The 26,217-nt window shown below is 58.1% G+C and overlaps 1 protein-coding gene across 2 annotated transcripts in view; it reads right to left on the reverse strand.

Annotated features, from left to right (window-relative positions):
* Positions 1 to 1,608: 1,608 nt before the first annotated feature.
* Positions 1,609 to 26,217, reverse strand: part of CELSR3 (cadherin EGF LAG seven-pass G-type receptor 3) — a 31,537-nt gene continuing 6,928 nt past the window's right edge. Inside the window, exons 2-36 of one of the 2 annotated variants that reach the window (XM_058031693.1) lie at positions 23,565 to 24,197; positions 21,791 to 22,013; positions 21,314 to 21,429; positions 20,846 to 20,934; positions 20,274 to 20,431; positions 19,924 to 20,087; positions 19,337 to 19,462; positions 19,012 to 19,181; positions 18,595 to 18,780; positions 18,342 to 18,452; positions 17,912 to 18,080; positions 17,519 to 17,660; positions 17,223 to 17,343; positions 16,737 to 16,920; positions 16,555 to 16,656; positions 15,910 to 15,924; positions 14,291 to 14,385; positions 13,339 to 13,548; positions 12,715 to 12,898; positions 12,108 to 12,257; positions 11,608 to 11,788; positions 11,162 to 11,329; positions 10,630 to 10,756; positions 10,235 to 10,441; positions 9,967 to 10,141; positions 9,333 to 9,445; positions 8,956 to 9,035; positions 8,183 to 8,309; positions 7,439 to 7,552; positions 7,165 to 7,301; positions 6,973 to 7,079; positions 6,180 to 6,353; positions 5,834 to 6,034; positions 4,585 to 5,662; positions 1,609 to 3,895 (exon numbers count right to left, since the gene is read on the reverse strand). In XM_058031693.1, the coding sequence (XP_057887676.1) occupies positions 3,868 to 3,895; positions 4,585 to 5,662; positions 5,834 to 6,034; positions 6,180 to 6,353; positions 6,973 to 7,079; positions 7,165 to 7,301; positions 7,439 to 7,552; positions 8,183 to 8,309; positions 8,956 to 9,035; positions 9,333 to 9,445; positions 9,967 to 10,141; positions 10,235 to 10,441; positions 10,630 to 10,756; positions 11,162 to 11,329; positions 11,608 to 11,788; positions 12,108 to 12,257; positions 12,715 to 12,898; positions 13,339 to 13,548; positions 14,291 to 14,385; positions 15,910 to 15,924; positions 16,555 to 16,656; positions 16,737 to 16,920; positions 17,223 to 17,343; positions 17,519 to 17,660; positions 17,912 to 18,080; positions 18,342 to 18,452; positions 18,595 to 18,780; positions 19,012 to 19,181; positions 19,337 to 19,462; positions 19,924 to 20,087; positions 20,274 to 20,431; positions 20,846 to 20,934; positions 21,314 to 21,429; positions 21,791 to 22,013; positions 23,565 to 24,197 (6,365 nt within the window). In that variant the 3' untranslated portion in view covers positions 1,609 to 3,867. The remainder of the gene's footprint in view (positions 3,896 to 4,584; positions 5,663 to 5,833; positions 6,035 to 6,179; positions 6,354 to 6,972; positions 7,080 to 7,164; positions 7,302 to 7,438; positions 7,553 to 8,182; positions 8,310 to 8,955; positions 9,036 to 9,332; positions 9,446 to 9,966; positions 10,142 to 10,234; positions 10,442 to 10,629; positions 10,757 to 11,161; positions 11,330 to 11,607; positions 11,789 to 12,107; positions 12,258 to 12,714; positions 12,899 to 13,338; positions 13,549 to 14,290; positions 14,386 to 15,909; positions 15,925 to 16,554; positions 16,657 to 16,736; positions 16,921 to 17,222; positions 17,344 to 17,518; positions 17,661 to 17,911; positions 18,081 to 18,341; positions 18,453 to 18,594; positions 18,781 to 19,011; positions 19,182 to 19,336; positions 19,463 to 19,923; positions 20,088 to 20,273; positions 20,432 to 20,845; positions 20,935 to 21,313; positions 21,430 to 21,790; positions 22,014 to 23,564; positions 24,198 to 26,217) is intronic. The other variant, XM_058031694.1, reaches the window with a different exon arrangement.

Below are 26,217 nucleotides of genomic sequence, written 5' to 3' on the forward strand. Positions count from 1 at the left end.
ATGGCTCCCATGGATGTCTGCTCCCCAGCCCATGCCCTGGAGCAGGAGCTGTGACCAGGACAAGAAGGGTTACCCAGAGCCTCTGGCCATGGCATCCAGGGTACTTTCCCCAGACCCTTGCTTACCTGCTGGAACAAGGTGTGCTGTGCTCTGTGGACTACCCTGGTCTCACACAATTTGCACAGACCCAGCTGTTATCTTGTTCCAAAGGTCCCCCGCGGGCGCTATAGTCCCACTGAACCCATCACACCTCCCTGGGCTCTATCACAATGTAGAATTGGCTACAGGGAATTTCTGAGTCACATTTGGCCCAGGCCCACGGGGACACGGCTGCGGAAATCCAGGCTCAGATTTCTGACTGGTAGCAAGGTGTGATGTGAAGGCAGTGGGCAGGGCCAGGCATTAGAGAACCCTGGGTCCCCTGCGTGGTGGGATGGGGATGAGAAGCAGCAGGAGCGGTGACATCCAGGACCACAATCTCTGGAGTTGGAGCAACTTGTCTCCATCCCTGGTGCCTTGTGGGGGCAGCCTGTGGCCACCTTGGCTCTCTCTCAACCCAAGTCCCCCTAGCTTTCAGTGAGGCTGAGTCTCTTCCCTCAAGCCATCCCTGGCCCTCCCTGTCCACCCTCCTGCCCATCAGTGGTCAGGTAAAGGCATGTCCAACACAGGCACCCACACATGACTGCTGCCTCCTCGTTTATCTACTCCCCATCATTTATTCACTCCCCCAGCACATGAGAGGCTATCACAGGGCTCCTGCTCCCAAGCAGATAACACCCTGTGCCATTTATTGCCTCTTTATCAGTGCTCCCTGTCCCCTTCCATGCCATTCCTTCCCTCACTCCAGCCTCCAGTGCCCCACGTGCACCTCAGGCTGGTCACCCTGCCTGTGCCCCTCTCTCCATTCCAGCCCCCCAGTGGCTCTCCCTGGCCCTCACCCCCCAGCCAGCCTCTGGCAGGGCTGCAGGGCAGGACCACAGCTCCTGGCACTGCCAGCACAGCTCCTGAAGGCTGCCCTCCACTCCCTCCCAGCGGCTCAGGTGACAGCCCCTAGGGGACAAAGGGATGACAATTGATGGTGACCCTTGCTCAGGGCACTGTGTATCAATGCTGCCCTTTGCTCACCTGTTATTTCCTCTTCAGCAGGAGGGGAGGACACAGGGCACCAGGATCACGTTCAGCCTTCTCTCCCCACACTTCCTTCTCCTTGCTTGACCCTGCTGAGGTCACGCAGCCTTTGGAAAATGGATCTTCTTCCCTTCGCCTGGTCAGGCTGGGGGTGCTGGCAGCTGCCAGGCACGAGCCCCACAGCTCACCACAGCCACTGTGGCACTGCAGCCCTGCCAGCCAGGCCTGGAGCCACGGCACAGCACCACAGCCAATCCCCCCTCTGGGTGAACAGCCTGTACACAGCCCAGTCCAACCACCTCACCTCGAGTCCCCATCCCAGTGCCACCTTGCCTCGGGGCACAGTGACTCCAGGCAGCTCAGGAACTGTCTGTGAGCTCCTGCCCAAGCCCCCTGCCAACAGCAGCTCGAGCCCAGGTGCTGCATCCACAGCCCCAGCCATGAATCCCCAGCAGAGGGAGAGACAGCACAGAGGCCAGCACCATTTTATAGACTTTTATTTCCAAATCTGGCGCTTCCATGATACACTTTTACACAGCCAAAAGGGGGTGTGGGCATCTCTCCCCTCCCTGCCCAAAGAGTCAGGAGACAGAGAGGAAACAAAACCCAACCAAATCCCCCAAAGGAAAAAATCCAAACTCAAGGAGGATGCTCCCCAGAGCCCAGGTCACAGCACTACAATCAGGGACCAAGCTGCAGGCTGGTCTGCAAGAAGCAGATTTCTGCTTCTTGAGTGGCCCAGCTCCGCAGGGATGGCCACCAGCCCTGCAGGGATGGCCACCATCTCTGCTGCTCTCTTCTTTTTGGCACTTGACACTTGCTCTCCATTTGGCAGCAGCATAAAGAGCCCTGTGCCCAACTTGGCAGAAACATGGGCCCTACAGTGCAGCAGGGACAGGATCCCAGGACTCTGGAGAGAAACTTGTAAACGAGCTTGTTTCCAAAGGCAAAGATGGGCAGCGTGGAGGTGCCTGGCTGTCCCAGCAGGTGGGGCCAGCAGGCTTTCCCTCTGCACACTGGTCCCAAATGGCATGTAAACATGTCAGCAGGCCTTTCTCTCCTCATCCCTGGGAGAAGGATGACAGTGAGCCTGCCTCATCAGGGCTGTGCTGGGGACCCAGGGCACCCCCAGTCACCAGCCCTTCTGTTCCCTCCATACTCTCCCCACTGACTCGGGGAGGCAGCCCAGAGGACGTGGCCTCCCTAGAGGCATGAGGACAGCAGCATGGGTCCTCTCCTGTAAACATGGCGGGCTGGGCTACAGTAAGATGCCATGGCAGTGTGGTAGTAAGGCAGTAAAGAGCACATGGCCATGCAGCCCTGAGAGCACCCGGCAGGTGAAAAAGGGAACATGCTGGCCCTGCTGTGCCTTTTTCACCTGGGGGGTGAAAAAGGGAACATGCTGAGCCAAATGTCCCGGCCTGAGGCTGAGGTAGGCACAGAGTGCCATCTCACAGCACAGTCAGGGGTCAGGCCCCAGGCTGAGCAGAGAAACCATCTGGGTAGCCTGAATTTCCAGAGGGGGCAAAGTGCTGCTTATCTCCATCTCCCAAAATTCAGGCCACTCTGAGCTGTGGTCCTTTGCTACTCAGGGGACAGCAGGTGTACACAGAGCCCCCAGGGAACCAGCTAGATACAACTTCTGGGGGCAATGCTGGACCCTAGAACTGGAGCCACATCATGCTCCTGTGGAGGTTAGTCCTCTGCAGAGTGAGGACTGGCTCTGGGAAAAGCCAAGCCTGCTCCTCAGCAGGGCAAGGGTCATCCAGCTCCTTTACCAGAGCCACAAACCAACAGAGGTTTGTTCTGTAACATGCAGGTTAAAGAGCACAACACCCAGTGGGTAAAAGCCCGGTGCTCACTTGCTGAGCTGAGGAAACCAGCAGTGATGAGGGTGGGACCACCCTAGGACAGGACAGGACTGCACAGCAGAGCTTGGCTCCTCCCCAGCAGGTTCCCAGTGCTGAATTTGCTGCCCCACTCACCCGTGCTCTCGCTGGCACAGCCCCAGCTCACAGACAGCCCCAAGGTGGTGCCATGGCAGGGCAGAGGCCTGGCTGCAGGGGCTCAGGGACACCAGGCAGGCAGAGACAGAGTTTGGAGCTGCAGTGGGAGGGCAGGGGGGCAGCAGGGCCCCTGCAGGGGGAATGGACAAAGCACTGCCAGCAAAGCCTTAAGGACTGCCTGGCACTGTCTCTTCAGTCCACTGGGATTCTCGTAGCCCCAGGGAAACTGGCAAGGGGCTGTTGGTGAAACAAATGCTCCAGGTCCTGGGAACAGACCATCCGTAAAAATAACCATAGAAATTTCTCTTCTCTCTGATTACAAAGATACAAAAGGATAGAAAACCCTCCCTGCCCCCACATCCTAGGCTCCATTTCTGTCCCCCTGCCACTGCCCACCCTTCACACACACACAGGCACACCCCACACACAAACAGCTCGCAGAGAAAGACCTTGGCCCCAGGGGGTCGGAGATGCCACCCTCACCCAGTACTACCTGTCACACCAGGCAGGTGATGGAGAGCACGGTGGCAGTGAGAGCCTGGAGGCTCCTGGCAGTGGGTGGTGTGGGCTGCTGGCCCCTGAGCCCACAGGGCAGGGGAAAGCAGGGTTGGTTTTGGGCCTCTGACAACCATCAGTTCTGGCCCCTGCTCCATGGGGATACCAAACCTCAGCTGGCAGTGCCTGGTGAAGAGCCCTGCTTCTTCCATCTCTGTTGTGATCCATCTCCGGCCCCTCAGGAATGGCCATCGTTTCTCATTATTCTTCTCAGAGGAAAGAAAAACAGTGTTAAGCTATGGCATCTCTCCTGGGCTCCAGCACCCTTTCCCCACTATGCCAGATGGGGACAGGGCAGAAAACCTCTCCTGTGTCAGGGCAGGAAGAACTGTCTCTGAGTCTCTGAGATAAGGGAAGAGGGAAAGAGGGAAGGGCAGGGGTGGGAGCAGTGCCAGCAGGAAGCACAGCTAGAGGGGAAAAAGTGACATGCTAAAACAGAGTGCCTGGAGAGAAATGTGGCTGGGGAAGGCAGGGCTTCCCTAGGACTTGGGCTCCCTCCTCTCCAGCCAGCCTGGCCCTTGCATACATCTATGGGACTTAGAGCCAGCACTGCCCAAGGGATCAGCCAGGAGGCCAGTCTAGCTGCACAGAGCATCCTCCCTGATTACCCTCAGGCCACAAGCAAGGGCCATCATCTCTTGGGCAGAGAGGACACTCACATACACAGAGGCTTCTGCTTGTGCTGCTCAACAAGCATCTGGAGCTGTCTCACCTGAGGCTTCTCCCTGCCCAGTCACTATTCAGTCCAGGAGACACTTGCCACTCACCCAGGGAGCTCCTCCTTCCACAGCCCTCTCCCTCCAAACTAAACACCTCTGGGAAGAAGCCAAGCAGGTGGACAATGCACAAGATCAGCTGAACAAGACCTGGCTGAGGAAGGAAGGAAACCACTTACTCTGAGTCTGGTGACAGCTCTGAGATGCTGTGGGAGGTGGCAGAATGAGGTGTAGAGGGACACACTGCAGAGGGCGTCGAGGTCTGCATGGCAGAGGGGGTGGCGGTGGTCTGGGGGCCTGAAGGTGTGCTGGAAGATTGCACTGAGGACAGCACAGAGGAGTTAAAAGAAGCAAGGATGGAAGAAAGGATATCCAACTGTTCAGTGGAAGGATGTCTGCTGGGAATGGCCTCCAGGTTCTCCCTAGAATGCTGTCTCCTTGACAGCGGTTCCAGGCTCTCCCTGGACAGCTGCCTCCGAGACAGACTGCCCAGGTTGTCCTGCGAGGGCTGCCTGCTAGGCACTGTGTCCAGAGGCTCTCTGGAATTGGATCTTCTGGACAAAAAGTCCAGCTGCTCCCTTGAAGCTTGTCTAGCTGATGCTAGCAGATCCCTTGAAGGCTGTTTTCTAGAAAGCAAATCCAATTGCTCTCGAGAAGTATCCCGACTTGGCAACATGTCTATTTGGTCTCTGGACACTTGCCTACTTGGCAATGTGTTTAGCCACTCTCTAGAGACTTCTCTCACTGGTCCACAGTCTAGCTGCTCTCTTGACCCAAATCTGCAGGGTAAAGTGTCAAGACAGTCTCTGGAGCCCTGCCTCCGGGGCAGTGTGTTCCCATGATCTCTCTGACTGGGCCTAGCAGCAAGTAGATCCAAGTTCTCCCTGGATGCATGTCTGCTTGGGATACTTTCCAGGTGTTCAGTAGATCCATGCCTGCTGGGGATAGTGTCCAGCTCCTCTCTGGACCCATGCCGACTGGGCACGGCTTCCAGGCACTCTCCTGAGTTGTGCCTGCTCAGCTGCTCCCGGGACATCTGTCTCCTCATCAGCATGTCAAGCTGCTCCCGGGACGAGTATCGGCTGGCTGGCTGGGACAGACTGCCAGCCCCAGAGTAGATCCTGCCATAGGAGGCAGCGGGGACAGCCCTGTGACCCAGCGTGGACGTCTTGTACCACGTCAGCTCGTTGGTCATCCTGCCAACGGATGGCAAGCCCTGGAGAGTTGGGGGGTACTGGAGGCGGTTCTTCAAAATCCCTGCACCAGACAAAAGAGAAGTCAAATATTTGCATAAGAGCAAGAAGAGCAGGAAAACCAGGGAGACACCTCCCCAAGGGCAAGGCCACACAGATCTGATTCCGAGCTTTCAGTGTCATGTCAGCCTGAGACAGGCAAGGCCACCCTTGCCCACTCGCTCCAGATTTTTACCTTTTCTCTGCCGCTGGGTCTGGGTGAGGGAGTTCTCATCCCCACTGGTCAAAGCCAGGTCTGGCTGATTATTGTTGGCTGCATCCTTATTGATGTCAAATCCCAGCTTCCGCTCGGAGCCCCACTTCTGCAGGGAGCAGGGGTGAACCTCGCACTCGCCCAGCGCTGGCCAATACGACATGAGGTCATTGCCATCCACATCTGATGAAGGACACAGCAAATCAGGCCCCAGAGAAGAGGGAGGGAATATTTCCATGAGCAGCAATTGAGCCATCACAAGACATGCATGGCCTGACCCCCTAGGGAGCTGAGCTCATTCTTTTCCCTGCCAGAGCCCCAGCCTTGCCTTTGGGAGTGTTGTTGGCAGGGTTGGTGAGGAGGCGCTCGCTGTGCGCCGCCCGCTTGAGCTGGCGCTGGAAGCGGCCCCGCAGGCGAACGTTCTCCTCGCTCTCCGAGGATGGGATGGAGAGGCTGCGCTCCTCATCCAGAGACAGGTCACTGTCCGAGTCTGAGTCCTGGTCTGGAGGAACATGGTGTGGTGGGGAGACATTTGGAATGAAGGTGGGAGAGGTTCCTGCTGAGAGCACCAGGAAGGCAGAACCACCCCAGGCTGACCACACTCATGAGTTGCCCCTGCCCTTTGCTGCCCCTCCCTCAGCAGCAGCCTGTGCCAGCTCCCTCAGCCCTATCACCAGGTACCTGTGAGAAGAGCCCAGGTCCATCTCACTGCACCTTCCTGTAAGACAGCTGCAAACAGCACTAAGATCCTCTCTGCCTCCTCTTCCAGGCTGAGTAAACCCACATTCCTTACCCTTTGTTTCCCTATCCCACACCCCAGCCGGTCTAGCTCCAGTGAGTCAAATGTCTGTGCTGTACTGCAGAGCCCAGTGTCCCCAGAGATCCCACAGTAGCCCATGTCCCCTCTGTTGCCTCCCCCATTTCTACTCCCTTGGGGACTGGCTACGCCCTTTGCCATCTGTCCAGGAGGAGGCTGTGCTAAATGACACAATGGCTGCCTTTCCCGCCATCTCCCACATATTTGGAAGTTGCAGCTGAACATGGGGTACAAGACGTAACCACACACCCAGAGCCTGCACCAGGAAGAACTCCCCCAGCTCAGGAACAGGGCTGAGCCTTACCTCCCCCAGCATCACGGTGGAACATTGCCATGTCGATGTCCGTGGGGCCAGCGTGAGCCAACAGGCTGTGATCCAGGGCTGAGCCCTGACGTGCTGCCACGTTGTCTCTGAAAGAGAGGAGGCTCAAACTGTCACAGTGGCAGGAGCCTGTGGCTCTGCCCAGGCACTGCTGGCCCCCTGGCTGCTCCCTACCTGAGGTAAGCTCTCTGGCTGGAGTGGGTGCGGGCAGAGCGCACGCTGCTCACCGAGGACACTGTGGAGGCCCCCAGGGTGATGCGGATGAGCCCGCTCTCCTCAAACAGTGCTGTGTTGTTGTAGGCATTGGGGCCCTGGGAGGAGGGAGAGGGCACATGCCCTGTTAAGGAGCTGCCACGGCAGCCCAGGGAAAGTGGAGATATCCCTGTCAGCTCCTGTCCCAGATGTGCAGCCTGAGCCCAGCCCCCTGGGCTGCTCTGCTCTCACCCACCTGGGTGCTCCTCGTGGCCTCCTCGCTCTGCCCCTTCTTGCTGAGGCAGGCCAGCTGCCATGCCTCCCTCACCTCCTCGTTCAGGACACAGAACAGGACCAGCACTGCCAGGCCCTGTGGAGAGAGATGCCATGAGAGACAGCCCCTCACTGCCAGCTGACCTGCTTGCCCACAGTGCCAGCAGCACGTTCCTCCCCTGGCTCCTCCCAGGCCACCGGACTGGGATGCACCAAAAACCCCAAATACCAATGAGAGCTAACACCCATAGTGGCCATGGATGAGGGAGGAACAGGTGGGGTGTCCACCTGTCTGACAGTGGCCAAGAAGCAAATGGCAGGGTCCCCTGCAGCAACATCAGCTCCAATGGTGGGAGAAGGTTGGCAGGGTGCTGCCATGGATCATATTTTGAGTGTCCAACACCTCCATCACATTCTCTTACTCTGCCCTCTCAGGACCTGGAGGCACCTTCCCTCCAGATGGCACTTGCCATCCCTTGGATGTTACCTCTGAACCAAATGCCTTGCAGCCACCTCCTGCTCTGTGTGGCTGCTCACCACAGGCACAGCAGCAAGGAGTGGCAGGAGTCCCTCAGTGCCACAAAGGTGGCAGCAGAAGGGACAAGGAGCTCAGTGAGATGTTGGGAGCTCAGCACAGGGCACCCATTCTCCACAGATAGCTGTAGGGACCACAGGGATGCTCCACTGGGCTGACCCTTGCCCTCCCCAGCAGAGGCTGGGCAGTTACCTGGAGGCTGCAGAGGACAGTGTAGAAGTAGTGGAAAGCCAGGACACTGTTGTTGACAGCCAAGAGGCCAAAGAGCCAGGTAGTGCTAATAACTAGAAGCAGAACAAAGGAGCTCCGTAACGTCATGCTGGAGAGAGAGAGACAGACAGACAGACAGGGACATAGACACACACCGAGAGGTTAGTGCGAACTGTTAAGCTACAGGCTAGTGCTCCCTGAGATCCAGAGGGGAAAGCTCCTGCAGAGACCTCCCTGCTGTGCCCAGCACTGCAGGCACATCCCTGCACAGTGGCCCAGCTTCCCCTGACTGTCAGGCCTTCCCTTCTGGATCACACATGGCAAACACAGGGGCCAAAATGACACAGGTCATTTTGAGCCACAGAGAGCTCAGCCATGCTCCAGGGCTGGCTCAGAGGGAGTGGGGAAAGTTCTCAGGAGCATGTAGGAGAGGTAGAAACAGGTGCTCATAGCTGACAAGGGCTGAGTGCTGAACCAAAGCAGACACAAGAGGTGGCTGTGAGGGCAGGTGGTGAAAGGGGACCAGCTGGGAGGTGAGTGTGAACATAGTAGGGACATAGGAACTAGAAAGGATAAAGTTTAGGAAGGGTTAATGTGGCTGGCAGGTGTGGGAGAGGAGAGAGGAGAGTGGCTGCAAGGCTGACACTGATGCACAGAAGGGCCCTTTGATGGTAGAAGGAGGAGGATGGTCACTGAAAATGCTAAAATCCACTAGCTGCCAGAGCTCTGCTGGGAGTTTGGCCACTAATACTCACAGAACCGATTTCTTCTTGGTCTCCTTTTGGCCTGGGGAACAGGACATCTTGGCCACAAGCAGGAACATGATCCCATTCATCTGAAAGTGTTGGCACTGATTAGAAGCTGTGCCAAGGGCTGGCTCTGACCTGACCTCCCCACTGCAGACTCCAGGCTTGCCAGGCCCTGCAAACATCCCCTCCTTTCCCTTCATGCCCGAGCTGTGGCCTCCCCCAGGTTTGGCTAGAGTTGAGGAGGCACAAAAAGAGGGCCTCTAACTGAGGGAGAGGGACACAGAGAATGGGACAGGCAGTGGGCAGCCAAGGAGGGGTGAGTGCCCATGGTGCAGAGAAGGGAGGCAGGAGAGGGTTGTGGGTGAAACAGGACAGGGTTTTACCACAATGACGACAGTAATGGGGCCTGCAAAGCTCCAGACCAGCTTATCATGAATGGAAATCCAGCAGAAGTCGGGGTTCCCGTAGCCCTCAGGATCCAGGCCAACGGCCAGCCCTGCAGGAGGAAGGGAGAGGTCAGGTCCACACCCAGCAGCCTTGGACTTGTCCAAACCATGTCAATCCCATGCCAGGACTGTCAGAAGTGAAGGAGCTTTCTCCCTGCTCCTTGCCATGTGCATGGGCTTCCCCACCACAGGGGGAGGGAGTCAGGACTGTGAGACTCAACGATGGGGACTTTATTTCCTTTTCCTCAGATGTCCCTGACAGGGACAGTGCAGGAGGCATTCACTGCCAGCAACAGGTCACCCCAGTATGCAGGCTTGGGAAACCAAGAGACTTTAACTAGAAGACCTGAGAAGAGGTGCTGACAAATTATTTCTCCTCAGGACGCAAGATGACAGTCCTTGATACATGGTCCCTGACCACCACAGCACTGCTTGCTGCCAGCACTGCTGACCATGGCAAGCCCACTCTCAGCTCTCCACCCTAGATGAGCTGGGCAGCACCAGGTGGTCAGGGACTGCTGAGAAGCAGCAGGGCTGGTTTGGGCATGGCTCCAGCACCAGCAGCTCCTACCAGTGATGATGGCAGGCACGCCCCAGCCGATGGCGTAGTAGAAGCGCATGGCCCCAAAGTTGACGTTGCGCGCTTCTGTCTGCATGCGGTAGATGTGGAGGCCCTGGACGAAGAGCCAGGCGAAGGTGGAGAGGAAGAAGCAGTGGAGGAGGATGGCAATCACAGTGCAGAGAAACTGGGGAGAGAAGAGTGACTTAGAGATGGTCCCACTGTGCCAAGGCTAATGGCATCGTCCACACCTCACCCCCAGTGCGTTCAGCCCACAGACCTGGTTCTCAGTGCGGTTGATACCCAGGAGAAAGAGCAGCTCAGAGAAGAAGAGAGTGACAGATATGTTGGAGTGGATGCCACGTGTGTTGGACTTGAGGCCTTTGAGGCAGGTCAGAAAGGAGAAGGTCAGCAGCAGAGACACCAAGGAGAGAGACACCAAGGAATAGGTGACAATTGCCAATGTCTCCAGATCACCTTCCAGTTGCTGCAGCAACAGAGAACCAAAGGCAAAGAGCAGGGTTAGGGGCAAACACAGGAAGCTTGCAGAACTCTCAAACTGGGTTTGTGTCCCACATGGAATTTTTTGCCTGTGCCCAGAACATTTTCTGCCTGTTCTGGGACCCAGCTGCTAGCAGTCCCCACCATCACCACAGTCCCACAGGCTGAGGTTACCTCTCGGTGCGAGCTGTCCATCAAAACCCCAAAGGTGCCAAACTGGGAGCACTGGCAGTGGACGTGGGTGGTGTTTCGGTACACGAGCTCGCAGTCCCTGGCTGTCCAGAAGCCAGAGGGGTTGGTCCTGCAGCCACCAAAAAGCAGAGTGCACTTAGGAGAGAAGACACACAAATGTGTGTGGGGGCAGGAACCACAGAGAAGAGGGGTGACTGACAAGGCTCTTCTGCCAGCAGATACAACTGCTCTGCTAAAGTGGAAAAATGGGAGCCAGAGCGTGGACTTGACACTGAGGGAAATGGGTCAGTGGTGGACTTGGCAGTGCTGGGTTAATGGTTGGACTCAATGATCTTAAAGGTCTTTTCCAAACTAAATGATTTTGACCCTGCTCTGCCCTCCCAAAAGAAACAAATCCTATGGGAGAGGATGGAACCCTCCCCCCCATCCCAGTGCTGCTCAGGGAAACTTGGGGAATGAGGAGGTATGTGGGGAAAGCAGCTCAGAGAGAGCAGCCCAGTCATGCTCAACTCACAGGTTGGAGTGGTTCCACTGGACACAGAGAGGTTTGCTCCTGTTTGCTGTCTCCAGCAGGTAAAATTCCAGCACAAGAGGGGTGTCCAGGGGTCCTTGCAGGAAGGTGTGATTGCTGAACACAGACACACTCACAATGGGGGAATTCATCACAGGATTCTTGGGGAGCCTGCAAGGAGCAACAGAGCTCTACCATCACTATCACTGTGTGGCAGCTACAGACGCCCAGAGACTTCTCAGGTGTCCAGCTCTGACATCTCAGAAGGAATTGCTCACAATACAACATGGGGCTGAGAAACGTGGCACAGAGCAGCACCATGGCTGGGAATCAAACCCTCGCCATTGCAGACAGACTTGGCAAGTGCCAGAGGGAACAGAACAGAGTCCAGCCAGCCCCTGTGCCCTGGTGCTTGTGGGGCACAGGGGAGGAAGGGGAGGAGGATGTACCTGACGCTGCGGCGATCCACCTGGTAGCGTGCAGGCAGCAGCCCCCCGAGGGTGCGGTACATGATGAGGATCACCACGGTGAGGGTGGGCTCGGGCTCTGGCAGCGCCTGCCTCGGCGAGGAGTTCTCCACAGAGTAGTTCCCTTCAGCCCCAGCCAGCGTGGGCACTGCTGTGGGCACAGCTGGGGCACACAGAGGGGTGGTGAGAACACACACACACACACACACACACACACACAAGCACACACATATAACCAGCACATGATGCTCTGAAGACAATCTGCAAGGCCATCAGGAGCCTTTGGGATGTGGTGAACACGTGTAAAGCTCAGGATCTCAAGGCTGGCTCTCAGACCTCTGACAGAGACATGTCTCAGTAGGGTACATGCAAACTAAATGGCTTTTAAAGGTCATTTCAACCCAAATCTTCTTATGATTCTACATCTTTCTTGCCAGCTGTACCCACCCATGCTGTTCCTTGAGTGATGCTCTTGTGCTCACCTTCAGCTTTTGGAGGGCTCAGCACGGACAGTGGCAGCACCACGTGTGTGTGGGGGTCCCAGGCGGGCTGGCCCCTGAAGAGGCTGCTGTGGTAGCGGGGATAGCGCCGGCGGATGTGGGAGTGGTTCTCCATGCGGTCGATGCTCAGCACTGCGGAGGAGCAAGGCAGTGAAAGTCAGCTCAAGGATGGATACCTGGATACCAACTGTGCTCCAGAGCACCCCAGGATTCAAGTCCACGGCCAAGGGAGTTGGGGCTATGACCTCTGTTTGGGCATGACACTAAATCTCACTACCCACAGTGCTCCTTCCCAGCCCAGGTCCTTGCTCTGCCATAGGGCATGCTACTCCTGCCACCAAGGCCAGGTGCTTTTTCACTAGACACTGGAAAGTAACTGTGAGCAGGCAGCACACTCTGAGCTCTGCTAGCTCTTGGAGGTCAGCTAGTCCAGGCAGGGATGGGACCAGGACATCTCTCACAAATGCCTCCCCATGCTAGAGAGAGCCATCAAGAACATTACCAGCACACTCCCTGGGGTGCAGTGAGATGAGAAGGGAACAAGCTGTGATGGAGGAGTGTCCCTGCACCCCAGGCAGCTCCTACTCACTGATGTTGGGGGTGACGACACCGACGGGGTTGAGGTAGGTGAGTTTCATGTTGCTGGCCAGCGTGCCCGAGTAGTCGTGCAGCTGCTCCATGAGGCTGGCGCTGCCGTGCTCCCCGTGGGGCAGCATGGCCCAGTGCTCCCGGTTCTCGGGGGCCAGCACAGAGCTGCCTGCACGCAGCAGGTTCTGAATGGGAGAGACACGAGGACAGAGGGTGAGCGTGGCCTTTGGGCCTCTCCTGACCACCCCCAGACTGCAGCACTGTGCTCTCTGCACAAGGGCTCTGGGAAGAGAGGGACTTCGTACTATAATGGGCTCCCCCCTCAATTCTCATCAACCAATGCCCTGCAGAGATACCTTTCCTGCACCCTTGCCATGAGGGACCTGCCAGCAGCAGTAAGACCTTCCCTTGCCTTCCCAGGCTGAGCAAACCCAGCTCTCTGCCTCTCCTCAACCACTCTTTGCTCCAGCCCTGACCATGCAGGCCTTGCTTCCCACACTGCTGGTGCGAACTGAGAGCCCAGAGCTCCTCACGGGGTCCCACCACACCCTCAATCCCCTCAGAATCACAGGGGGGCTGCTCAGAGCAGCAGCAGAGAAGGCCCTGTGGCATGGGCAGCACTGACCTCGTTGAAGTGTGCGTCCTGCGTGGCGGTGAGGCCGAAGCCGCGCTGGCGGCTCTCGAAGGCCATGAGGCGGGACAGCAGGCGGAAGGCGATGTGCACGTCGTTGCCAAAGTAGTGCTCCATGTGGTCTGTGACAGCCCGCAGGCGGTGCGCCAGCTTCTTGGCTTCAATCGTGTTGAGCTCAGTCTTGTTCCTCTCCAAGCCCTCCAGCTGTCAGCAGGGAGAAAAGAGAGGGTTAAACAATGCAGCAGGTTCCTCACCAGGGATGCTGCAGGCCCTGCTGGACACAGAGATTATTTCTGAAGCCACGGCAGAAGCCATGGACACTCACAGTGGTGGTCTCTAGCACAAGGAGAACATCTGGCAGAAAACCAGCCTCCAGCAACACACCAGGGTCTGCACTGGCCTGGCTAACCCAGTGCAGTTAGTGCAGTAACACAACAGAGGCCAAGCAGATGAAAGGGCAGAGCAAGGCCCTGGCAATACTCCCCTGGAAACTCTCCTGGCTTCAGTTTCAATTCAGCCTAGATGACATGATGACATTCAGCCTAGATGACATGTAAGTGCTAAATACACTTGCCTGGATATTTCAAAGGGATTTGTCCCTGACAAAATTGAGGGGCTACAGAGGTCTCATGGAGCAGACATCCCACCAGCTTCAAACCACTCAGCCCTGCTCAGGATTATTTATATTCCCCTCAAATACTCTGCCAGGACCAAGTAATTTCTGAGGGGTACACAGATTAAATGAAGCATATGAACTTAAGCTCAGACCACTGCTCCCACAGGAGGGATTTGGGGGAAGGAGGTGAGAAAGAAAGGGACTCAGCACTGTGGCAAGGCCCTCTCATACCCCAGGCACCCCTGGAGAGCTGAGTGCTTTGAATTGTGGCTGTGAGCCCTTGTTCAGAGGGCTCCTGCTCTGTCAGGGCTGCAGAGCTGAGAGGATTACCAGCACGGACAGCTCCTTGAAGGCAGGCGAAGTGCAGTTGAAGAGATCTGGCTCCAGCCAGCCCTTCTCCTCATCACAGTGTCTGATGGCTGCACCTAAAACAAGGAGGAAGGGCTTGTTGGAAATTCAGCACAGGAGACATGGCTGATCCTCTGCACCAGCTAATCCCAAAGAGTGGCACTGACAAGCAACGGGAAGGGCCTGTAACACCCCAGGGCCATCATCCTGCTCTGCACCAGTGCAAACCATTCTGCTCTTGATTTGTGAAACCTCAGCAAGGTGCCATCACACAGGAGTGCAAAAAGGATGGACTTGGCAGGACCCAGGCTGGAAAAGCCCAAGGGGACATGACTGTGTCCTTAGGCACATCTGACCCCAAGTTATGAAAGCCCAAGCAGCTCTAGGCATCCCCCAGCTGACAGCCTGCAATGCCTGCTGAGGTCTTGCTTTCTCTACATGGCAAAGCCACTCCAGAGAACAACAGCCCTGCTGCTGGGTTGGAAAACCAGCCCCTGAGAGGAGCCCCTTCAGCCAAGGGGCATGGAGGAGTGCAATGGTGCACCCCAGTGTGGAGGATCCAGCAGTGTGGGGCCAGTATCCAGTGACAGCCCCCCAGGCTGGAGCCCAAGCATTTGTGTACAGCAAGGGAGTTTCCAAAACTGAATGGGATGAGATGGTAACCACCACCAAAAATGCTGCTAAAGCCAACACGGAGAAAAGTGTTCTCAGCTGGGTATGTCACCACAAACACTTTGAGCAAAAGAAACCAGGCAACCTCAGTGTACCCAGCAGGGCTGTGGAGCCTCCTGGGGACAGCATCAGGGCACAGGAGCTCACCAGGTGCCCATGGCTGGGAGAGGGTAGCAGGGCAGGGCAGGGAGAGGAAGCTTAGAGCAGACTCCAGCTGCTGTTCAGAAAAGCCCCAGGGACAAGTGTACCCCCTCCACCACCTCCAGCTCCTAGCAGTCCTCCCAGCCACCCTTCTCCCAGCTGCAGAAGCACAGGGACCAGTGCCATTGCAGCAGGAAGCAGTAAGAACAAGAAGTCTCCATACTGATGGCATTCCCCTTGCACAGAACAGAGATTGACTCAGATCTGGGCAGGATCAGACCCCCAGGTCCCTGTGCCTTCTCCTGCCAGCCAGGCAGAAGGAACAGGACCTTGTGCTGTGCCTGCCCATCAGCTCTGCTCCCATCCTACCACTCCCCACTCAGGTAGTTTCTCCTTCTTCCACCCCACAGCCATTCCTCCCTGGCCTCAGCACCAGCTCCTTCCCCTCCCAGGCTAAGCAAGCGAGCGCCATCCAGGAGAGCCAGCATCCATCCATCCCAGCCAGGGAGGAGAGCACAGACCTGCCAGAGCCAACACTGCAGGCCAGGCACACAGGGTGGCAAGGGCTGCATGCAGCTGCAGCTGGGCTTGTGTGGTTAGTGAGCTGGGAGCAGGGAACACTGTGGAGGAGCAGTGAGACCAGGCAAAGCGTTGGGAGGACCCTGGGCAGCTCCAGAAGCAGCAGGGAAAGTGCAGGGGTGTGCAGGATGCCAGGCAGGGAGCAGGGAGGGAAAGCCATGTGGTGCAGCCCTTAGAGCACAGGGGGAAGGAGATGGGAACAACCTTACCTGCACCCCTCAAGCCTGTGCACGGAGGGCGAGAGAACCGGGGAGAGAAGCGACAACAGTTAGGAGCCAAACCTGCCTCCTCCAGGGGCGAAGGGCTGGGGAAGGACAGGGCTGGTATTGTCCCCTGGGGCTTGCACTGCCCTGCACTCCCAGACACCCTGCTGACACCTTTTCTGTCACTGAGGACAGCTTGGCCTCCTCCAGCTCAGGATGCTGACTCCTACCCAACATTCACCTGACAGCACACTGTGTCCTGCTTCCCCTGCAGGGCACATGGAGATGGGGCTGGTGGAGCCACAGCAAGGCACTGAGGGTGCCGTGCCAGGCCTGACCTCAGCCTCGAGCCTGGTGAGCCCAAAGAGCAGCAGGAAGAAGACAGGCACCAAGACTGAGGGAACAGCACAGCTCCATGGCTGGGTGATGGGTCTTACACCCCATAGCTTTTACCCCACCCCAGTGCTATGGCCAGCACCCTCTGCTCTCTGCTCTTCCTCAGGCTGTGACATTTTCTCTTCCAACTTCCTTCTCCCAAACTTCCAGCCCAGCTGAACGGGACTGGGGTAGTGCAAGAACAGAGTGATATTGCCAGGGCTGCTACAGGACAGCCAGACTGTCCCCTCCCCTCTCCATCACATCCCCACTCACCCAAGGAGCCTTTGGGACACAGCACTGCAGCCGAGAAGCCAAACTTGGTCTGGGGCCACCACACACCTGCCTTGAGGCTTTTGGGGCAGCCGTCGTAGAGCACTGTGGGGACACACAGGTCACAGGGCCAGCCCACTGACACCCAGCCCCTGGCAGCAGCTGCCCACAGTGCCCACACTCACCCTGGCAGCCGCTGGGTGTCACCTCGGCGAAGGGGCTGTCACAGCTGTTGCACTGGCGGCCGATGACGCCGGGCCGGCAGTGGCAGCGGCCGCTCTCCCTGTCACAGGAGCGCGAGGTGGAGCCCACGGGGTAGCAGTCACAGGGCAGGCACGTGTCACTGCCCCTGGGCCGGTAGTGGAAGTCCTGCGAGGATATGGGGACAGTCATCAGAGTGCCCAATAGGACAGCAGGCTGGGGAACCCCTGGAGCCAGAGAAGGTCAAGGCATTCCTGATTTCCAAGCACCCCACTGCCCCCATCAGCACCATGCTGGTCTAAGAAGGCTGTACAGAGGAACTGAGCAGGGATCCAACCCAGATATGGGCACACAAAGTAGGACCCGGACAACTGCCAGGCCTTTGTTGGGGGACAAGGAACAGCATCAAGAACAAGCAGGGTTTCAGAGAAGCCATGGTCCATGTCCCCATTGGCACAGCTGCCCCTCACCTTGCAGTGGCACTGCCCGTTGGTTTTATTGCAGTCGGGGTCAAAGCCTTTGTTCACATCACAGTTACAGGGCCCACAGGTGGGGTTTCCCCACCAGCCCTTTGGACACTGCTGGTCTATCCTAGGGACAGAAATATCTTTGATATTACAACCACCAAATTCCCCAGGCCTTGTTCTGCCACCAGTCAGCAGCTCCAAGGAGGAAGGTGGCACTGAGAAGCCCCTGGTTATACATCCAGGATGAGAGGCCAGCATGGAGCCAGGCCCAAAGGCCACGGTCCTGCCCTGTATCTCACCTGTGCTCGCAGTACTGCCCAAAGAAGTTCTCACTGCACTCGCAGACGTAGCCCAGGCGCGAGCCAGGCTTGCGGCGACACACCGACTTGTTCTTGCAGGGGTTCAGGTGACACACGTCCACACAGTCCCCTCCGTAGTACCCTGAGGTGGGGACAGACACCACCAGGTAAGCAAATACCCTCTGCCTGAGAGGTGCTGGAGTACCAAGGAGTGAATTCAGGGGACTCAGGAGGGATTCTGCCCTCCAGAAAAACGGATGAGTCTCTGACGGGTGTGACTTGCCCAAGGCATGGACAGGAGAGCGGTCACAGGCCAGGAGGGAGTCACGGGGGCAGAGGAGAAGATAAATGGGCACAAAGAGCAGAGGAGTAGCAGGGTGCTGCAGGTCCTACCTGGCTGGCAGACACAGGAGTAACTCTGCCACTCATCCTTGCAGACACTGTTGGCTGGGCAGGGGTTGGAGTCACAGGGGCTCGGGACGCTGCAGCCAGCCTCCACCCGCAGGGCATGGTTGGGCTTGGGCAGCACGATCCCGGTGACGCTGTCACCCAGGCGCACACCCTGCAGTGCAGGTGACAAACTCACAGTGAGGCCAGGGCAGACACACCAGGCTCCAGCTCTCCTGCCTTCCACAAACCCCCAGCAGCAGCCACTCGCCATCCTCCCTATTTAATGCTACCCCATGGCACCTCAGAGCCTTGAATGCCCAGAGGGACAGTGACAGCAGCACCATGGATGCTGGCAGCAGTTGCCAGACTTGTGTTTCCAACTCTCCACAAAACAGACCTGCTGAAAAGGGAAGGCTCAGAGCAATGGACTCACCTGTATGCAGCCCCTCAGCCCATTCTGCACCTCGCCAGAGCCCAGGACTCCCCCCACATGCAGGTGTTTCACCTTCAGGCCATGCAGTTCATTTCCCACAACCACCGTGTCCTGCAGAAGGGAGCAACACGAGGCAATGGGCACCAGCCCTGGCCCAGCCCTCCCAGGGGGTGCAGAGGCACAGCTCTGCCGGTGTTTGCCAAGCATCCCCCACAGCTCCTGCCCTGGTGCCAGGGTCCTGAGCAGCACCCACCTGGTAGAGCCCAAAGTCCAGGGTGAGGGTGATGACGTAGCGCGAGTCGCGCCCGCTGTGGACGTCCCGCAGCTCCAGCTGGAGGTCGTGCCACTTCCCATCACTGAGCTGCAGCTGGTCCAGGAGCAGGCTGGTGCTGCGCCCTGAGCCCCTGCTCACCATGAAGGAGAGCAGGCCCCCAGCCAGCTGCACAAAGGGAACAGCAATGCCAGCAGTGAGCAAAGACCTCATCAACCCTGGCTGCTTCCAGCCTACCCTCCATCAGAGCATGGGGAGGGAAATCCATCCCTGCTAAATGCCTCTCCCCTCAGCCACCCTCTGCTTGGGATGCAGCCATCAGGGAGAACAGGGTCCCCATGCCCTCCTGGGGCAGACAGCAGCAGAGGCTGGCCCGTGGTGCTGTGGCTGAGGCCATACCTGGCAGAGCAGGGTGGTGTACTGGCCCGCGTGGGCCTGCAGCAGAACCCCGTCCTGCTGGCGTGTCCGGAACGCCAGCCCCAGGTACCACGGCACCGAGATCTTCACGTCTGCCTTGAAGTCCCAGGTCAGGACACTGTTGCCCTGAAAATAGTGGGCATGGTGCATGGCTGGAAAGGAAAGTGGAGGTGAGGAGAAGGGAAGGGCACTTCACAGGGAACACTAGATGCAGGGACAGCAGAATTGGTTCATCTCATGTGGATCCATCACTCTGCCTCCACTTGCACCCCACCCTGCCCATGCCCAGCAGTGCCCCCTCACTCACCATGGCGACAGTCCTTGCCCCCAAAGCCAACAGGACAGAGGCAGGAGTAGGTCCCCCAGCTGACAGAGCAGGTGCCACCGTTCTTGCAGGGGTTGGAATCGCAGAACGTGTGCTTGGCATGACAACCTGGAGGTATCAAAGCCACCTGTATCAGCCTCAACCAGCTCACCACCTCTCCCCGGCCAAAAGGAAAGGCACCACTGCCTGCTGGCCCTTCCCCAGGCTGTCAGAGGGGCAAGCCCTGCTGCTCAGTGTCTCCACACAGACCCTGCCTGCTCAGGGATAAGGGTTAAGGCTGTTGGTGCTCCTTATGCCAGAACAAAGATACCGTAGAGCTGGACTGATGATCTGGCATCTCCCAGATCAGCCAGCTCAACAGACTCTGCACTTGGGATCAGGGGACACTCCCAGAATGTTAGCTGAGGTAGGCATTGGATCATTTAAGGGGACCTGAAGGCCTTGTTCTCCAGTGAGAATCTGCACAACTCCAGCTGTGGTGCCACAATGCTGCTCCAGCCCAGCAGCAGTGCTGTGTGAGAAGCAGATTCCATCCCTGGCAGGGCTGGCAGGAGCAGAGACACCTGTACCTGCAGCAGTTCCGTTGTTGGCAATGTAGGAGGCCAGGTCGATGCGCTTGCTGTCGATGAAGAGATCTCTCATGCACCCCACAAAGTCACGGTGAGTGATGGGGAAGTTTTCTGGCAGGTTGGGGACCCCTCCAAGGAGCAAGGGACCTGTGAGGTCCAGGGACCTGCAGGATCAGAAGCCCAGGGCTTTAAGAGGTACACTGACCTCACCTCAGTGAGCTCCCCAGTGCACAGGAGGTCTGTCCCCAGACCTCTTCAGGGACAGGCACACACAGCCAAGGTCCTGGATGTGAAGGCCTGGCTCCATAGGGGACCACCTGTCCCCACCACAGCAGCTCCAAGGAACTCACTTCTTCGAGCTGGTCTGCACACCTTCTGCAGCACAGGAGTAGTTTCCAATCTCGCTGCCAAACTGCAGGGCCACTGAAGCATCACATTCATCTATTGTCAAGATGGCCACCTTGTCCTTGGAGGGGCCCTGCACCACCCCCAGGGTGCTGACCTTGGGCTGAAAGCAAATGAAGGGTGTCAGCAGCACACAGGCCCCAGACCCCAGCACCCAAGAGTTCACACAACAGCAAGGAAAGGCCTGAGTAGCCCAGGCTCAGCTGTGCTCCTGGAGGTGTGAGCAATGCAGGAGGGAAACCTCCAGCTGAGCCCAGCAAGCAGCCCCAGAGAGGAACATGCACAAGGACACTGCATGCAGCACATCCCTGCAGCCTCCAAGTGAGGTCCTGGGTGTCAATCTGTCCCTGCACCCAGCTGTCTGCTCCCCTGCATCCATCCCCAAGGGCTGACAACCTGCTCTACCTTCTCTCCAGAGCCCCTGCCATGGGACAGAGGCAGGGAACAGGAGAGCCAGCACTGCTCACTCATGGGGAGAGAGAGCCCTGAGTGCTGGGGCCAGCTGGGGCACACGTACCTTGTTGTAGTAGCGGAGCTGCAGCGTGTGCCACTGCCCATCACTCACACCCCCCGGCAGGTAGGGGCTCACCACCGTGCTGGACTCTCCTGGGGAGACAGGGATGATGGCAGGGCTCAGGGGAGCCACACAGCCTCCAGATGTTCCCACCCTTCCTGAGGCACCACACCCACTGTGCTGCTGATGGACTTGTGAAGCTCACAGTGACACAAGAGGACAGAACAGCAGCACAGACACCAAAGGGGTTTGTCCTGGTTTGTGCTCACAAACCACACTCCTAAGGCCAGGGAGAGTCCTGATACACACAACTCATCTCCTGTGGTATCCACTGATGCTCACCAATCCCTCCTAACCCTGCTTCCCTTAGCACAGGCTCCATCCAGGGCAGCATTCTCCTCTTCCCACTTAGCACAGGCCTTCTCCCAGCTCCCATGACACAAATCCCACAGCAGGCAGGGCCAAGAGTACCTGTGGAGTATTTCAGCTGGACCTGGCCCTGGATGATCTCCACTGCCAGGAAGTCGTGCCTCTCATTCAAACGCCCATTGTAGAGCAGGAGGCCGCCGGGCTCCACGGTGCTGAACCTGGGGCAGGACACAAAGGAGAGCAGGGTGTGTGCAAGGAGCACGTGGAGATCCCCTCTATCCTGTGGCCTGCACCAGCATCCCAGCACAGGGACACTAAGACCTGAGCATGGGGGGCAGAGAGCTGGCAGCAGCACTGCAGGAAGGCATGAGCTGATGCCAGGGCAGGTTCAGAGCCCTTTGGCCAAAGGTGCCAGGGCAGACCCATGGGGGAGCAAAGCCAGTGACACGGGGTGAGGAGCGCATCGGGCAGCCCCTGGACTGGCCCAGCATGCTGTGCACAGGAGCCACCAGAGCAGGGCTGGGTGAAGCGAGGACACTGCTGTGCAGGGGAGGGCAGAGAGACAGAGAGAGCACTCACGAGAGGGCGAGGGTGAGGTGGAAGCGCTGGCGCAGGCCCCGGAACATGATGAAGGAGCGCGGCGGGAAGGAGCGCGTGGACACGTGGCAGAAGGGCGCCTCGAAGCCGCCCGCCGGGCACTGGCAGCGGAAGCCGCCGTCGGCGCTGTCGGTGCAGGTGCCCCCGTTGTGGCACACGCCGGGCACGCAGCGCCCTGCCCGGCTGTCCACCTCACAGTGCTCCCCTGCAGGGCAAGGCACAGGCTGGGACCAACGCACAGCAGCCACCCACAGGCTCCTTGTCCTGGGAATGCAGCCTGGATTCGGCGAGGGCAGCTGAGGGAAGGAGTCTGAGGAGTAGCTGGGGGCCAGGGAAGGGTAGGACACCCCAAGTGTTACCCAGGTGCTCCCCAGAGGAGCCAGTGAGCTAGCCAGCACTGCCAGCCCAGCACGAGCCACTGGGCTGGATGTGATGCCAGGTCTGGCTGAAGGCACAACTTTGGATCCAGTACAGCATGGGAATGTGGCAGGAGGGCACTGGCCTCTACACTACAGCTGCACAGTCCTAAGAGTGGAGAGACAAGCCAGGGAATCCTGGTAATGCTGAGAGTGCCTCCTTGGGCTCTGCCACCACACAAACCTGGGACAGGCATCTCAGTCCTGTCTCTGGCATGTGGGGACAGCCCAGTGCCACTGAGCTCCTGTCAGTAGCTATAGAAGTATCACCCATGGCACCAGGAGCTTCCAAACACTGCATGCAAATGGGAACCACATGGAGAACAACAAATACCCTGGCACCTTGCTGGCATGGGTAACAGGGATGCCTCGTGCCAGCTCAACAGTGCAGTACAGGACATCTGTCAGCCCCTCTTCCTGTGCGATTCCCACAGAACCCAGGGAAGCACTCAGCTCAAGTCCTACTCAGCCCCAGGCCCTGCTCCCATTACTTGCTCTGTGATACACAAGGAGGATGAGGAGACAGCATGAAGTGACAGGCAAATGAGCTCATTAACCCTTCTGCTAATGGCTGTTCACGCTTCAAATGCCGGAGGTTAATTACCACTGACTCTGCTTATCTCACCAGGAGCCACCTACAGAAGAGCTCCAGGCAGCCATCTGCTGCCATGCTCCCTCCTGACAGCGAGAGCAAGGCAGGGGATCCCTCCTCAGTAGACTGAGGCCACCTCCCCTCATCCCTCAGTTGTCAGTTCTCCACAGCCTGTTGGGAACTTGTGGCAACCAGACTCTGGCTGGACTGTGGATTCCCCTGCCAGCCCCCCAGCTAGGACCAGATCTGCCTGGCTCAGATCCTGCCTGGTGGGGCACCTGGGCCCAGCCTCCCCTTCTGTTCTGGGTGGGTTGCACTCATCCACTGCACATGGGGCCAGTGAGGCTCCACACCTCTGCCAGACCAGCTGAACAGTGGCACAGGCTGAAACCACAGAAGGACTGCAACGGTCCCAGAGCCCATCACCCTCTAGCATGGGGCACAGCCAAGAAACCTCCTGTGCCCCAGCCTAGCCTAGTCTACCTTAGTCCTCCTGCTCTGTGACAAGGGGTGGAAAATGATGGCCAGGGTCCCCAAGAGTCCTCCAAGCCAACTCCCTACCAGACAGATTTCTATGGCAACCTCAGCCCTGCACACGCAGCACCATGGAAACACAGAGCCGGGAGCAGAGCTGGACTCTGCAGGCACAGAGAGGCTGTGACACCCACGGCCCTGGTGGGAAGAGCACCTGCCACGGTGACAGCAGTGCCAAGGGACGCTGCCAGCCCTCCCCCAGGACCGCACTCACCGCTGAAGTGCTGGCGGCAGACGCAGGTGTAGCCGCCCTCCCTGCGGGTGCAGATGCCCCCGTTGAGGCAGGGGTTGGAGTAGCACAGGTTGATCTCGGTCTCACAGTAGTCCCCGGTGAAGCCCTGGGGGCAGCGGCAGCGCAGGCCGGCGATGGGGTGGATGGGCCGGAACAGGGTGGAGCGGGAGGCGATGAAGGGCGCCGAGCTGTCGAACTTGAGCACGGAGATGCACTTCATGTAGTTCTGGCAGGGCTCCCGCAGGCACACGTTGTCGTCGAAGGGCAGCACGTCCAGCATGGAGGTGCCTGTCAGCACCATGCGCTTCATGTACAGCTGCTCCTGCAGCTCCTCCGAGCTGAAGTAGCGCCCGCCCCGGGGCGCCAGCGCCGAGAAGCTGACGTTGAGCACCGTGCCCCCCACGTCCGTGTCGTTCTGGATGTTGAAGATGAAGATGTCCTCCTTGGGCGTCGCAAGCACGGTGGCCACTCCTTCCAGGAAGGTGGAGAGCAGCGGGGAGAGGAACCTCTCCTGCCACATGTTCTGCAGGCGCACCGTGATGCTGTTGGCCAGCATGTCCTCCGTGATGATGATCACGCGCAGGACGCACTGAGCTGTCACGCTGTGGATCCCGTCTGTGGGAGGCAACAGGAACACGCTGCAGGTCTCTGCCTGCTCTTGGAGGATCTCTTCCCTCCCAGCCCAGGGCAGAGCCCTGCACCCCAGTGTTTGATTCCTGGGTAAGGAAGCTTGGAGCCACAGCCCCAAGGGCTAGTAGGGAGCCACCTGGGATGGAGAGGGAGTGGCCCATATGGCTGCACCTTCTCCCCCCATCAGGCTCTCCACTGAAAGAACTCTCAGGTTTTCTCCTTGTCCTGGATCTCGGCAGCAAACTGAGCTCCCAGGAACAAAGGTGCTCAGGAACAGAAGGAAGTCCCAACAGGAGGTTTGGCAAACACAGGAGCTGATGCCAGGGCCTGGAGTGTTTTGCTTCCCTGCTGTGCCCTGCCTGCCTTCCCCACGCTGCCTTTTCCTGTGCTCTTCTCTTGCCATTTCCTTCCTCTCTCCTCCAGGCTCTCCCAAGCTTTTGTGCTGGTCTCCCTGCTCCCCCCATTCTCACCATCTGCTCTGCATCTCTTCCTCTCTCAGCCCATCTCTGGTTTGTTTAATTCTCTTTAATCTCTGTTTTCCTTGGAAACAAACTCCTTCCCTTTGGGATCGCGCTCCACATGAGCAATCTCGCAGCCAGGGACACTCGGAGGTGCAGGGACAACTCGGAGGTGTAGGGACACTCGGAATGTACAGGGACACTCAGAGGTGCAGGGACACTGGGAGGTGCAGGGACACTCAGAGGTGCAGGGACACTCGGAGGTGCAGGGACACTCGGAGGTGCAGGGACACTCGGAGTGTGCAGGGACACTCAGAATGTACAGGGACACTCAGAATGTACAGGGACACTCGGAGCATGCAGGGACACTCGGAGGTGCAGGGACACTCGGAGGTGCAGGGACACTCGGAGCGTGCAGGGACACTCGGAGGTGCAGGGACACTCGGAGGTGCGGGGACACTCGGAGGTGCAGGGACACTCGGAGTGTGCAGGGACACTCGGAATGTACAGGGACACTCGGAGGTGCGGGGACACTCGGAGCACGCCTGCCGGCTCTCTCAGCACCTTGGCCAGCAGCAGCAGCAGCAGCAGCAGCAGCAGCAGCAGCAGCAGCAGCAGCAGCTCACCCAGGGCACATCGGGTGCACTCCAGGCCAGCAGCTCAGGCTGCAGGGGCACCACAGCACAGCCCAAAGGGGCAGCGGTGCAGCTTCCACCCTGGCAGATCTGTGATCATGGGCTCCTGCCCCACCCCACCCACCCAGCTCCCAGAGACCAGTGGATCCTGATACCCCAGGAGACCCCAGACACCTCTGACAACAGCTTTGGCTGGGAGAAGACTGTTTGCTTTCCCAGGAAAATGCCTCCTGTCTCCTGGTCCCCTCCTTCTGGGCTCCAGCACAGGCTCCAGCAGACAGAGCCAGATTTCAGCATGGCAAGGTAAGACTCTGCCAACCTTGGTGGCCCCAGAAATGTTTGATGGGGCTCATCAAGAACCTCACTGCTTTTGAAATGAAGCAATCCACCTTCCAGCCCATTGCCAGCACCCCAATGCTGGTGCCCCACGGGCATTAGCAGCACACAGCTGCCACCTGTTGTTCCCACCTCCCACCTCATATACACCTGAGAGCCTCAAACCCACACATTTCCATGGAAAACTGGCTCTCCATCATCATACCAACACAACATTACATCAGCACATCTCAACAGTGAGCCCCATGGCTAATCCTGGATCCCAAACCTCTGTGCTTCACCTGCTCCAACCCAGTGCAAGGAGCAGCAGCAGGATTCCTGGCACCCCAGCCAGCCCCATCCCTGACCAGGATCAGGTGTGCCCATCCCTCATCCATGCCCCAGCTCCCAGCCTCACATACAAAGCTGCCTTCACTGCTCCTCTCTTCCCTTGGCTGCTGTGCTGCAAAGCCTTTTGATTTCCCCCAGCCCTGTTTGAAGTTTGCAGTGCAGGAGGATTTACAAATGGAAACATCTCTCTTTCTTTCACCTCTCTCTACTCTTCAGAAGGTGAAAGCTTTCTAGTGACCCTGCGAA

Source organism: Melospiza georgiana, chromosome 11 (genome assembly GCF_028018845.1).
Source record: "Melospiza georgiana isolate bMelGeo1 chromosome 11, bMelGeo1.pri, whole genome shotgun sequence".
NCBI lineage: Eukaryota > Metazoa > Chordata > Aves > Passeriformes > Passerellidae > Melospiza > Melospiza georgiana.